Source organism: Pituophis catenifer, unplaced genomic scaffold (assembly GCF_029215685.1).
Source record: "Pituophis catenifer annectens isolate HBS135680 unplaced genomic scaffold, rPitCat1.0.hap2 SCAF_1, whole genome shotgun sequence".
Lineage (NCBI taxonomy): Eukaryota > Metazoa > Chordata > Lepidosauria > Squamata > Colubridae > Pituophis > Pituophis catenifer.
This window is the reverse complement of record NW_027256881.1, coordinates 320435954-320450667: the sequence shown is the minus strand read 5'-3', so window position 1 is coordinate 320450667 and position 14714 is coordinate 320435954. Positions and strand designations below refer to the sequence as shown.

At 36.5% G+C, this 14714-nt stretch overlaps 1 protein-coding gene across 1 annotated transcript in view; it reads left to right on the top strand.

Annotated features, from left to right (window-relative positions):
• Positions 1–344: 344 nt before the first annotated feature.
• MNAT1 (MNAT1 component of CDK activating kinase) overlaps positions 345–14714 on the top strand; it is a 136544-nt gene continuing 122174 nt past the window's right edge. The window contains exon 1 of the mRNA XM_070931620.1: positions 345–469. Within this exon, the coding sequence (XP_070787721.1) occupies positions 381–469 (89 nt within the window). The 5' untranslated portion in view covers positions 345–380. The remainder of the gene's footprint in view (positions 470–14714) is intronic.

Below are 14714 nucleotides of genomic sequence, written 5' to 3'. Positions count from 1 at the left end.
CGTCTCGTCTGAATTGATGTTAGCTCTAGTTTTTGTAAGCGTTGAAGCTATTTTTTAAAAATGAAATAAATCCACCGGATGAATAGAACTTACTTCCGAGTAAGCACGGATAACAGTGTTTCACATTGCGCTTAAATACCTCCTGAAGAAATTCGCTTCAATTCTGCCCTCCCCGCTTTTCACCCGCTCCCCTTTTTCAAAGCACACGCAAAGTAATTAGTAATTAAGCAAAGGGCGTAAGACGTTTTTCCCTGTTGCACAGCGGAACGATTCTTCCCTCGCCGGAGAGCCAGACGGCCGCTTTTAAAGGACGGACGCCGTGTTCCTGGAATGAGGGTGGTAGCGGCTCCGGCGGCAAATTTAGTCGAAAGGTTGTCACCATGGACGACCAAGGTTGTCCCCGGTGCAAGACCACCAAATACAGGAACCCTTCCCTCAAGCTGATGGTCAACATTTGCGGACACACGCTGTAAGTGTCTCTGGCTTGCAGAGGAGCGGTGGGAGAAAGGCAGGAGGCTTCGCTGTTGGGGCTTGACGCCCCGAGTCTCAGCAGAAACTGAGGATGGGAAAGCCCGTTTCAAAAGCTAACATAGCCCTAGAACAGTGGTTCCCAATGCCACACAGGGGGGCAATTTGATTTTTAATGGGGGCAATTTGAACCTTGTTTAAACCAAGTTAATGGCCATTTAGGCTTCCTCTGCGTGAGTAGAGTTCACTTTTTGAGTAAAGTAAGAATTATATGTGTGTGTGTGTGTGGGGGGGGGGGAATATCAGGATTTTAGAGATGCTTAGGTGGGGCATGGCCAAAAAAAGGTTGGGAACCACTGCTCTAGAAGTTACAGGCTGAGCACCTACTTTATTACCTAGAGATAATGGAGATAGGCTGCAGTGAGAAAAATGCAGTTTGCAGGTGTTTAAAGGTACCCTTGTTTACATGCTAGGAGATCAGGTCCTAAGCCCTAGATGAGTTTTAAACAATTCAGAAGATTTCAGAGGATCTCTATGCAATAAAAAATATCGAAAGTTCTCCTGATATTAAGTACATTTATTATTGTGATGGTGAGAAGTTTGTGTTTTGTTTAAGGCCAACCTGACTATATTCATTTTTTTGTTGGTGTATAAATTGTAAGTGTAGCTGCATGTTGTACCAAACAGCTGAACATAATCATGTTTTTACTGGGCTTCTCTTCAATCTACTCTGAAGAATGTTTATGGTTTCTTTAGCAAAACGCTCACTTTCCAGAGTGCTACTATTTTTATGTAGGCATCATTTGAATCCAAAGAAACGTGTGGCTGAAGATAGTCGCTGGTAGATAATTTCTAATAGGTGACAAATACTTTTTGTTGCCTACTGGATTTGAAAGAAACATTGGTTGTGGAGTCCTTAGTGCTTTCTGAGGTTGGTTAGTTGCTTGCTACTTACAGATATTACATTATTTGATCAGGTAACATCATCAGTGCTAGTGAGCATGGGATTTGCTGCCTGTTTATATACAGTAGCTTGCCCTGCCTTGTTGATGGAGGTGTGTTTTTCTCCTTGGTAGATCCTTGATTAGGATATTGTACTCTGTTTTACTGCTTGTCTTGTATTAATCCTTGCTTTCTGAGTATTGATTGCTAGGGAGCCTATAGCAATAGCACTTAGATTTATATACCGCTTCATAGTGCTTTACACCCCTCTCTAAGCGGTTTACAAGTCGGCATATTTCCCCCAACAATCTGGGTCCTCATTTTACCAACCTCGGAAGGATGGTCAACCTTGAGCCTGGTGAGATTTAATTTGCCAAACTGCTGGCAACCGGTGATCAGCAGAAGTAGCCTGCAGTACTGCACTCTAACCACTGCGCCACCGTGACTCAGATATGTTCTGACCCTTTTGTTTTCTTTTTAATTTTTTGTATTTTCTCTTGAATGGTGTGTAAATGTGGTTTATATGAAGGATTGCATTTATTTTTCTGAAATTTGTATAAAGTCAAGTCAATGTTTATTACAATCAAATATGCCAAATTATAGCATCCCAGATAAATGGCTGTCCAGCCTCTACTTGAACTCATCCAGTGATAAGCCTTGAATGTTGTATTGTTACATTCTTGAGCCTTTGCTCCCAGCAAATACCACAGTCCATGACCTGATGAGTTTCATCAGTAAACATTTATTTCATTTCTAGATAGTAATATGTTACTAACGATCATGTCTGTCCACATTATGATGGAGTATAATTTCATATTCTTTCCCTTTAGGGATCTATTTGTCTCCTATTCTGCATCCCTCCTTTTTATCTCTTAGATTCAGAATTGTCAGGGCCTGAAAACTCTTTCTGGGTTCCAGAAGTGCAGAATATCTTCTATGTTTCTTCACTCTGATTGTTACTCTAGGAGGGTTCCTTTTGCATCCACTGTCAGATTTATTAACTGAAAAAAACTTTGTTCTTTCTCAGAAGCTAATATAAGGCTGTTTTCAAGCTTGTTTATCCTTTTTATTATATTAAAAACTGTTGCAATAATTTTCAAAATGTAATTTTGAAAATATGACATGAGCTGTTAAAATTTTTCTATTCTGTATCTCTTTGCCACTAACTTGTGGTGAATCCATATTTTTGAAACACATAACCTGAATAGAGGGAAATTAATAAATCAGTTAAAGGTTTTTATGATGTTGAATGCATGCATGTATGAAGTTATTATTGAAGTGAGAAATTCTGCTCTCTACTAAGATTCTACAGTGATTGTTTTTGCTTTTATTTATGTAGTGTCTACATAATATTTTACAAATGCAGAAGGACAGGTTCCTGTTCCAAGGAATAGGAGTAATAAAAGGAAAAACAACAACAGAGGAATAAAGTGGTTGACAAGGCTAAATAATTTCAGTTGCTTATGTTTAGGGTTTATTACAAAGACAATAGTTCATTGGTGAGCTAATTGCTCTTAGACCTGGGAGGTTACTCTGCAAGGAGGAATCATAGGTCATTGGTAGACATGCTGTTATATAGAAAGACTCAAATTTGATTCTTCCTGCTTTTATCTAAAAGGATCAAGGAGTAAATGATTAGGAAGATCTCTGCCTGATTCCTGGACTATTGTTGCCAATAAATATTGCTAGGCTAGATAAAGTAAAAGTAAATTTCTCCATCAGGGACTGCTATAATTTCTGAGGGTGGTAAGTTTTACTCTTCCTTGATTGCTTGCTTACTTATTTATTCAGCCAATTTGTACTTTGTTTTTCAGTCCAACTGAATATTAAAGGTATTGAAGATAAATATCTTCAAATGCAAAGTACAAAAAATACAAAAGCATTTTAAATCCAGTGCTATAAAGATGAACAGGTAAAGATTGGGTGAAATAAATGTGTTTTGTCTGCTATTTTAGACGTAGAGAGATTGGTGTTAAATGCATCGCTGTAGGGATGCCTCTTATTTGCTTGACAAATGGTGTGTGTGTGTCTTCAAAAGGAGCTTTCCTGCATATATTAATCTTTTCTTGAGTGTAAGCATGCCTGCCATACTTTGAGAAAGGAAAAAATGTACTTCAGCTATATCCCTTGAAGGTCAAACACCCTGCCAGCAATAGCAGATGCAGCACTATTGTTTTCAGCAAAGCTGTATCAGCTGCAAATATGATCCAGAGAGAGGGATGCAGTTTTTATGATGTACAGTTTTAAAAATAGAAAATTGGATTGTTTTTACATCCCCTTTAGCCCTCTATGGCTTCAGATTAGGAAAAGGATTTCACACTACAGTTATGTCTTAAATGCAAAATATATATTTTTGGCCCACTATAACAGTGGTGCTGCTGGCAGATACTTTTGCTGAGAGATCATCAAGGTCCGATTTTATTTTGACTGATGAACTTGGGTGAAATTTTGCAGCAGCAACTGATTAGGTTGAGATCTAAATTGGAATTTTTACTTCAAAAAAAGACATCTTAGGGGCTTTTAAAGCTATATTTACTTATGCAACCTTATTAACTCCTCTGGAATCTCTGGAATAGTATACAAGTAGTCCTCACTTATGACTACAATTGGGACCAGAACTTCTGTTTTAACTTCATTTTCACACAAGTGTGCCTGATTTTACAACTATTTTTGCTGCAGTTAGTAAGCAAATCACAGGGTTGTTAAGTGAATTTGGATTGTCCCATTGACTTTGCTTGTGGAAAGCCCCTTGGGAAGATTGTATATGGTGATGCTGTGGCTGTTGTAAATACATATTGCTTACCAAGTGCATGAATTTTGATGATGTGATTTAAAAGGGGACACCTTTTAAGTGTGAGGACTAGTCATTTTTTCCGTGCCACTGTACAGTTGCTAAATGATTGGTCATAAATTGAGGATTACTTTGCAATTTTCTCACCCTCATAGTGTGTTCAGTAAAGGAATAGTGTACACAAAAGGGCTGCAACCTGTCATTATTAGGGAGAGCTGTTTATGAAACTTGAAGTTGGGTAAACATTGATGATTACTTAAAGGAGGTTTATTTGGTTTACGCTTTTTAAAAAGTAAAAAAGTATCATTGAAACCAGTCTGAAACCTATGTAAAAGCCCATCCCAAAAGAAAGGTAGACTCTTGCATGCTGGACATAATGGAATTTTTCAGACACAATCCATTAAATCTGCTTGTTTGGACATAATGAGAGCAAGCTAGAATAGCAGAATTATTCATGTATTATTGTCTGACTGTTGAATATGGAATAACAAATGATAAAGAAAGATGGCAGCCAAAGTTCATCTGATAACAAATGTTTCAATTTATATTTTTAATTAAATTTATGGTATATGCCAGTGACTCTCCTGGTTTAGGACTAAAGAAGAAATGCTCTTTCTGAAAACACGAGCCCAGAAGTCAATATCTCCTTGAGTACACATTAAGGTATTGATAAAGGAGAATAGCTCAGGTTGAAATTAGGAATCCTTGGAGCTCTCTGAGCTTGGTTGTTTTCTTGCACAGTTTTCATTATGCAAACTGGGTTTCAAGAATAGTGCTCTGATGATGTTATCGAGTTTGGGTAATGAAACCTCTACAAGAAAACAACCAAGCTCAGAGAGCTCCAAGGATCCCTCACATTAAGGTATTCATATCCTTTTGTATTATGGTCATTGTAAAAAAAAACCAAAACATTTAGATATATTTTGAGATTCCTAAGAATATGTAGTTATTTATAGATAAGCTTTTTTTCTCTAGTATTAGAATATGAAGCTACCTAATTCAAAGATAATTCAAAAGATACAAAGAAAATAATTTATTGTAATGTATATTAATATATAGAATTAGCTCTCACCAACTCTATTGATCTGATTCATCAAATTTTATTAGTAAAAATTGTTACCTTAGAAACTTAAGAGGCATACTTTCTTTGTTGCTGCACTTGCCCTCTTTAAAAGCCCCCTCGTATATGGAACTAAGCTTGTCCTTTTATGATAAAGACCTGACTTGTTCAATTGGCATTGGACTATGATAGTTTATGAGCCCACTAATACTGTATGCTTTAAGCCTGTTTTTGTCCTTGATATGGTTGCTTTTATTGTGTGATATTTTCTTTATCTGCTGTTTTAATCTTTGTAAAACCATTCAGATTTGTTGGATGGGTGAGCAGTCTTAAAAATGGAATAATACTACTCACTGTGCAATATGATTCCATAATAATAGTTGGATTAATTGAATCAATAACTTTATGGAGGACATACCTAACCAGTGGCCATGGTCACAGTGATTTATTTACTTATTTCATAAATTTGTATAGCTGCCCATCTACCACAATAAACTCTGGCAGTGAACAAGATTAAAACAGAAAGTTAAAATTTAAATTGAACAGAAACCTACGTTTTAAGAAATGGCATCCTATTAAGTACTAATTAATCATGTTAGAACTTTTACTACTCTATCCAGGAGGCAATAGGCTGGCTATTAAAGGAAAATCTAGAATACATTACATGAGTATTTATTTAGAAGTGTCTTGAATTGGGTCTGCCCAGAGATATTCTTCAATCGATTTTCATTTTTTGGCTAAAATGTGACACCTCAGCATTGAAAATTAGTTTTGAATTAGTTATAAAATCTTAAGAGTTAATGCATCTTATTTAGTCTATTAAGTCTAAATGGCAGCTAACTGCAGGAATTCATATTAACATATTCCTGATACTGTAGATGAACACTTGTATCAAAGATAAGCTCATGACCTTTTTCAATAATTCCTACAATTTTTATCCTACATTATTTCTAATATTAGTAAGAATTCCTACTTTCTGCTTTCCTGTAACTTAAGACAATTATTCTACAATATCTCTTGCGTTTTTTGGAAGACAGAAAAAAAAATCTTGCTCTCTTGTATTTGATAGCCTTTTAAATACAAGAAAATTGCTGTTGTGTCCTTCCTCTTCTTTAGACCAGGCCAAGGGTTTTCAAATTTTCTTCATAAGCTTTCAGTTTCCTGATGGTTCTTGCCCTTCTTTGAAGCTGTTCCAATGTTTCTGAATTGCTTTTAAAGCCCCACACCTGACAAAATGTTCAAGTTGTGGCCTGACTAATGCAGAATTAAGTGGAACAATCATTTCTGATTTGGAAACTATGCTTTGCTTTTTATTCATCCTAAATTGCTTTTGCTTTTTTTCTATAGCCCATCAAACTGCTGACTCACATTCAGTTTGTGATCAAGTATAATTCCAAGGTCTTTTTTTCATTCAAGACCAGTGTTTCTGTTTCCAAAGTCAGGAATTTTGCATTTGCTTCTGTTTTATGTTTTTTTTTTCAACCTTTCCTTAATATAACAAGATTGTTTAGAATTTTAGGGTTTTTTTCTAAGGTATTGATTATTTTATGTGAATAGCAGATTAGATAAACATTCCATCCATTTTATCCAACTAATTAATAGAATTATGGTGGTTGCACATATTTATGTATTAAAGAATACCTCTCTTCCAAGTTGGTCTTGTATCATCAATTATGAGCAATGATTTCCAGTCTGATTGTAACTTCTAACTCATGTTTCATGCTCAGTTTTTCAGTTTAGTCTCAGGGTGATCCTAATCTGCCAGTACAGAGCATTTTACACCTTAGTATTTTATAGTTTATCTTATTTATACTCAACATAAACCTTGTATTAGAAGGTGAACTTAAATCAGTGCTTCATTGATCATAGAAAGGCTTTTCAATAAGATCAAACTATGGAATGTGATTATAAAAATGAGAATTCCACAACATCTAATAGTCTTCATGAGAAATCTATATATAGGTCAGGAAGCCCCACTATGGACTTGATCACTATGATAAAACAGACTGGCTCCAGGTTGGCAGAGAAATGAGATGACTGCATACTTTCCCCTTATTTAATCATTCTATATGCTGAATATAAAGAGAAACTGGATTGAAAGAACATACAAGCATGATTTAAAACTGGAGGAAGAAAAATCAATCTGCATTATGCTGATTATAGTACCCTAATAGCTGAAAATGCATAGTATCTGAAAACTCTAGTAAGAAAAGTCAAAGAGCATTGTTTTTTTTTTAAAAAGGGAATAAAATTAATATAAAGATGACCTAATTAATGACAATAGCCTTAGACCAGGCTAATGACCAAGCTAATGCAACCTGTCTTATAATTGACAATCAAAGAGATACTGTAGGTAGTTTCTGCCTGTGAAGGTAAACTATTAATAGTAAAAAAACAAGCAGACAAGAAATAAGAAGTGAGAGTTGAAATTTGAAGAACCAGGAAAGAGTATTGACACTTTTCAACTTTGTTGGAGAATACTCCTGAGAATACTGTGGACAGCCAAGAAAACAAAATAATGTATTATTAAACAAATCAACCCAAAAAGTCTCACTTGAGACACAAATGTCCACATTTTCACAGCCTTTACATAACTTACTAAGGAAGTTCAAGAAATGAGATAGTTAGTTGGCAAAATTATTGCATATTCTGGTTATCTCTGTATTGTTTTCATGGTATTTATAAATCAGCTGGGTCATGATGTTATCTGAAAACTTTGGCTTTGAAATTGTTTTTTGAGGAGGGAGGCAAGGATAAGATTAAGTTGTCCTTCTGTCACTCCAGCTTCATCCTCTAAAGATAATACCTAAAGGCTTGGCCAGGTCCTCAGCAAGTTCCTTTAGTATCCTGAGATATGAATAATCTGGGTCTGAAAATTTAAACACATTGAAAATAAATAGATATTCCCTGAGTATATTTCTGTCCGTCTAAAGCTTCAGTTTTCTCCTTTTGTTTTGCTTGGCACAATTGCCTGTTGGAACAAACATTCTTTCATCAGAAAAGACTGACCTAACATAGGAATTGAATAGTTTTTTCTTGCTTCTGCCTGCATTTTTAAAATCCTGATTGAGCATCTGCTATATTGATTCATTTCTTTTCCTTTGCTTTTGATCATACCTAAAGAAGCCCTTTTTTGTTTTTCTTATTGAGCAATATAATTACATCGTATGCATTAGTTTTTTTCTGACATCATCTTTATAATTCTGGCCTACTATCTCTTTTATTCCTTAGTGATTTGCTTTTAGTGCCTATGTGTATCCTTTTGTTTTCATAACTCCTCTAAACTTTTTGTGCAATCCCATTCGTTGTGCAGCTTTCTTCAATTTTTTTCTCCTTGTTGGAATTCTTTATTTTGGTCCTTTTAATATCTTCTTTTTGGCAATTCCAACTCATCATAAACTCCTTTTCTCACTAGCTCCTCCTGCCATGCAGTCTCATCTAAATTGTTTAGTGTGCTGAAAATATTTTTAAAAATGTTGCAGCTTAAATTTTCCTTAAAACCAGTCTTCTGCATTTCTTCACTCTGAAAAAAAGTATCAGCAAGACAAATCAAAAATTTCCTGGAAGTACCATGCTCAGCAGGATGTTGCTTCCCAACAAGTGATTAAAGATCTATAATTTGCCTTTAGAAGTGTCCATATCAATGGTTGCTGATTGTTGGTAGATACTAGGGACAGTGCTAGTTTCCATTTGTTAACATTTTTAACCTAGATTCTTGGTATAGTGCTACCAAGGTTTTTACTTGGATTTCTGTGTATGTTTGATTATGTTTAACATACAAAATAATAAAAATAATATTATATTATACAAGCAATTTTTCCTCCCTTCCTATTACATCTGTTGCTGTTTTACAGATTTAATCCTTTAGTTGCTGTGTTCCAATAATTGGAGCAATCACACTAGTTCTATTTTATACCTGTTAAATCCTGTTTGTCTATCTGTCATGATTTCATGTTTATCTTGTTTATCATATAGAAATGAAGGCAACAAATTTAATAAGTGTTTTTCCTGGTTTTTTTTAAATTTAATTAATGGTTTAATAGTCTCCATTACAGGATTATACTCCCATTTCTTTCTACAGCACGGATGTCAAACTCACTGCATCATGTTGCCATCATGTGACTTTTGCAACGTTTCCCCCATTTGCAGAGCTGGGGTGGGCGTGGCCTGTGTGCAGGGTGGATAAAAATCAATGGTTTTTTTTAAAAAATCAAAAAAATCAGATTTTTTTGATTTAAATCGGATTTTTTTTATTTAAATCGGATTTATTTTAATAAAAAACTTTTGAGGTAAAAATCTATCGTAAGATAGTTTTCTATTTAAGATACATAAATAATTTAGTTTATTCAGCATGAAATGGAGCTTAGTTATGTAGCATGAGGCTGTATATTCTGCAACACTGGGACTATCCGTGAGTCAACAGTGGGTCAAAGGAGTAGCAGAGATGACAGTTGCTCTTTAAAAATTATGATTTAAATCGAGTTGATTTAAATCAAGCCTTTTTACTAGTGATTTAAATCATGATTTAAATTGTGATTTAAATCAACTAGATTTAAATCAAATCCACCCTGCCTGTGCGTGATGCATTTGGCTCGTGGGCTGCCAGTTTGACATCCCTGTTTTACAGCGATTGTCTGTATTGCAGTATTTTTATCTCCAATACCCATAGAAAACAATTTGAAGTCCTCTGTATTGAGGTTACTGTACTTCATTGGATCACATTGTTTACTATTTCTTGTGAAGTACAACCACTCTTATGCCAGCAATCCATCATCCAGACCGTGGCCGCAGAATTGAGATCTTGACAATCAGTACCATTTCTGAAACCAGGTATTCTTCTATCCTTTTCCAATTTTCTCTCATAGATAAGAAGATGGATGAGAATACCACCTGAATCCCTCTGTTTTTAAGTTTCTTTCCTAGAACTTCAATACTCTATCAGTAATCATAGATGGTTATAGTTACTTTTGACCTTATCCTTTGTCCTTAGATGGATTAGTAGGAAGTTATAATTTTCAATAGATTTAATGTTTTAAGTCTTTAAAATAGTTCTGCCATATTTTTATTCTGTGCTCTTATAAGATAGCATACTTAATCAGACACTACCAACAATTATAGTAGTAAATCATTAACAATTTTTATTCTTCATCAACAAGAATTATTCTTCTTGCCTTCTTTTAAGAGTACAGGTGCATCCTCTCTGCCCTTTCGAGATTTCTGGTCTCTTTTCCAGCATTTTTTTTTCTTTTCCCCTTCCCTGAAGTTATAGGCTTTGTTTTGTAAGGATCTGAAAGTTGTTCTTGAGTTTCAGAGGTGCTGACTGTTTCATCTTCTTTACCTTCATTATAAGTGTAATTGTTGTCTGCAAGATTCTCTCCTCTATGTTGAAGCTTCAATCTTTGTACTTTCTCTTCAAGTACTGCTACATGCCACCAGTTGCTACAGGCCTATGCCTACAACTTACTAAGAAGGAAGTGAGTTCAAAAAAATGTTTATTTCTTAGGTAAATAGTAATCTTAGGCATTAAGATCACTCTCTCTTTCTCTCGTCTTTAGTAAAGATAGAAGAAAAGAAATCGTTACTGTAAAGCATTGGAGTCAAACTCGATCGCATCACGTGAGGTATCTTTTTTGCCTTTGTGGAGCTGGGATGGGTGTGGCCTCCCCAGCTCCACTGGACTGCATCCAGTCCGTGGGCCGCCAGTTTAACACCTTTGCAAAGTATTCAGTCTCCATGGAGGGAAGTAAGCAGTGATGTTCCACAAGGTTCTGTTTTAGGCCCAATACTCTTCAATATCTTCATAAATGATTTAGATGAGGGAATAGAAGGGGAATTTACCAAATTTGCAGAAGATATTATGCTGGCAGGAATAACTAACACCCTAGAAGACTTGAACACTGGGCCCTATCCAGCAAAATGAAATTCAATGTAGAGAAAAGTAAAGTCCTACATTTAGGCAAGAAAAACCAAAAGTACACATATAGACTAGGTGAAGCCCGGCTTAATAGCAGTAACTGTGAGAGGGATCTTGGAGTATTAGTGACATGTATTTCATTGAGGAAGAGTTCAAGGAGAGCTCTCTGCCTCGATTGGGACAGAAGAATTATATTATTTGGGGTACAGAAATGGAATGCTTCCTGAAGGCTAAGGAGCTCTGGGATATTGTTATTAATTCACCCCAGGGGCCATTAGCAGCAACAGATCAAAGGCAGCATGATAACGCACTGGCCTACATCATCTTAAGTTTAGAAAATGAACAATTCTTGAATGTAGCTGATTCAAACTGCAAAGGAGGTTTAGCTGAAATTAAGTGTGCATGTGAGTGTATCAGCATGCAATGTTGTGCAACTATTGAGACAATTGTACAGAACCAGACTGTTACCACAAGAGAATGTGGAGAAGCATTTGCTGCCAATGCAAACTTTATTTATTGAGTTGGAACAGGGTGGAATGAAGATTCCTGAATCTCAGAAGGTGCTTTCGGTGTTAAATAGTCTTGATGAAATGTGGGATATTGTTTCAGCCATTTTTGAGTGCAAACCAGAACAGGACTTAAGAATGGAAGCCTTTAAAGCCTATTTGCTTTCTGAAGAAAACAAACGCCATTTTAGAAAAAGCCACGTGGAAAAATTCTTGAGGTGGGGGCCCAAGGAGCAGGGAGAGAAAAGCAACAGACAGGATGTCTGCAGAGATCAGATTCAAGCCCAGCAAAGTTTTTCTAAAAAGCAAGAAACAGGACAGCAACACCAGAGGTGTTTCATATGTGGTGATAAGACTCATTTAAAGAAAGACTGTTTGCAAGGAAGAAAGACAGCAGATGTACAAGCTGCTGTTGCAAAAGTTAACTATTGTAATAGCAGAGACAAATAGTTAATAGACAGTGGGGCTAGTCAAACAATAGTTAATAATTCAAAAATGTTTTTCAGAATGAATCCAGCTAGAGATAATGCAGTAGCTTTAGCAAATGGCCAGAAGGCTAAAGTCACAGGAAAAGGCAGTATGCTGATTCCATGTCTGGAGGAAAAGTTTAGTAACGTATTATGTGTGCCTGAAATGGAGCATAATTTTTGAGTGTCTCTAGACAAACCAGGTTTGAGACCACATTTGTAAATGGGAAGTGTCTTATAAAGAGAAATGGGAATGTATGTGCACAGGGCATAAAACAGGATAATTTTTATGTGTTGCAGGGACAAAAGGTTCAATGTACCCAAACATTTAGAAATGTGGCACAACTTGATTCATGTGTTCATCTCTTGTACAGAAAGCTTGGCCATGCCAGCTTCAGAGTTTTGCAAAAGATGCTTCAGAATTTTGCAAAAGATACAACAGTTTGGAGAAGGGTTAAACTTAAAAGTGTAAGGCATACTTGAACTGTGCAGTATGTAAATTATCAAAATCCAAGGTATTTCCTGTAAGCAAGAATAGCACAAGTCAGACTACAAGAGCTCTAGAGCTGGTACATGCAGATTTGGTGGGGCCAATGCAAGCCAGTTTGGGAGAAGCAAAGTATGCACTGGTCATTGTAGATGACTACAGCAGATTTCGGTTCTGCTATTTACTAAAGAGTAAAATAAGAGTTGCTACAGAAATTTAAGCAATGGGTAAGCTTCGTAGAAAGTGTTAGGAAGTGGGGTTGAGGGGTACCCCGGACTGTGAACCAGCTCATGAGCAAACACACTAGGACTGAAATAAATCTGACAGAGGCGTCTTGTGTAAAAATATAATTTACTTTAAAACATTTAAAAAGCACTATGTCTTTAAAAAAGCACATTAGTAACAAAGTCTTATCTTGGTTATGTGAAGCCAGGCTATCTCCCTAGATTCCTCTCCACAATACCGAAACAGTTCACAAGAGAAAAAGGTTAACATGACAATAAGCAGCTTCGGTGTCAATACATCATCGAGGTAGTAGAAGGGCAGCAGCATAAACTTCACAGCTAAAAAAGTCACCTGAAGAAAAAACAATTTCAATCAGCAAACGTAGCTTGAAGGGAGGAAGAATGTCCAGCAGCAGCAGTTCTGATGATGGCTTGCGTGCTTCAAACAGCAAAAGACAAGCATCCGTAGGAGTATCTCTAAAACAGCATCTGGAGTCCTTATCTGTGTTCTCCTCCCTTCTGTAACGTTGCACTGAGCTCTGCATCCAGCTTCCAGCAGGAGCTCTGCATGTAGGCCTAAACAGCGTTTAGGCCCGAGTAGCAAGCGAAAAGGCCCTTGCTTATATGGGGAGTTAACCTGCAATTAACTAGGGCGGGGAAGGCTTGCAGGTAATTGCAAACAGGAGATGGCTTGATTGAAACCATACTGTTTGTGACTGGTCGAGTAGCCACAGCAATCCTGAAAACACTCATGACAGAAAGGAAATATAAATGACAAGTATGTCAGCTGCAAACTGACAGAGGTTCAGAATTCATGTCAACATGTTTTCAACAGTTGTTGGGACAGTTAGGAATAAAACACAGATACACAAATCCATACACAGCAACTGAGAATGGCGTGGTTGAGAGATGGAATGGTGTCTTATAAACAATGAAGGACTCACTGCTGGAGGATTCTGGTCTGAGCAGGTCATATTGGGGTGAAGCCATGTTGACTGCTAATTATTTAATCAATAGGCTGTGGAGTTCCTCAATTAATGATACTCCATATGCTGTGCTATATGGGAGAAAGCCATCTCTGGCACATTTAAGGATTTTTGGAAGCAGTGCATGGGTGCATATTCCAAAGGCAATCAGGAGAAAAGGTCAACCAAAGGCTAGAAAGCTCAGGTTTACAGGCTATGAGACTGGCTCAAAGAACTATCGCTTTAAGCGATGGGAGCAAAAGAATAGTCATTTTCAGGTCTGCTAGCTTTGCAGAGCAAAATTGAAAAAGAATTGATGCAAATTTTTGGAATGATCCACTTAGTGATGGTGACCCACTTAGTGATGGTAACTCACATCAAATGTAAATTAATTAGCTTGCTTCGCTGTTCTTCAGAGGACAATCTGGCAGATATAATGAGCAAGGCATTGGGTGGAGGGCACCATGGGAAGAATATTAAGTTATTTGGTTTTATGTCTATTCCAGTCATGAAGGGAGGAGTGTCAGTGTATAAGAGTTCATGAATTGGAATAGACATGGCAACAGATCAGCCAATGGGGATTGTTTGATGACTCAGTTTGGAGCCTGGGCGTGGTTAATCTTGACTTATGTATAAAAGAGTTGGTTTGTCCTTGCATTATTGCTTCAGTGATTATATTGATTCTGTACTTCTGGATTCTGAGTTCTGGTTATGGCTTCTGCTGCATGGGTATTGTTTACATGCATCATGTTTTATATTACTGCATATAAAGAAGTTTCTTATATACACGAATCCTGCTGAATTATTTACTTGTGTGCTGGTTGGATTGCTACAAACATCTAACAAAATGCATTGAGTTGACTATATAATCACAATTAAGCTTGCTTATA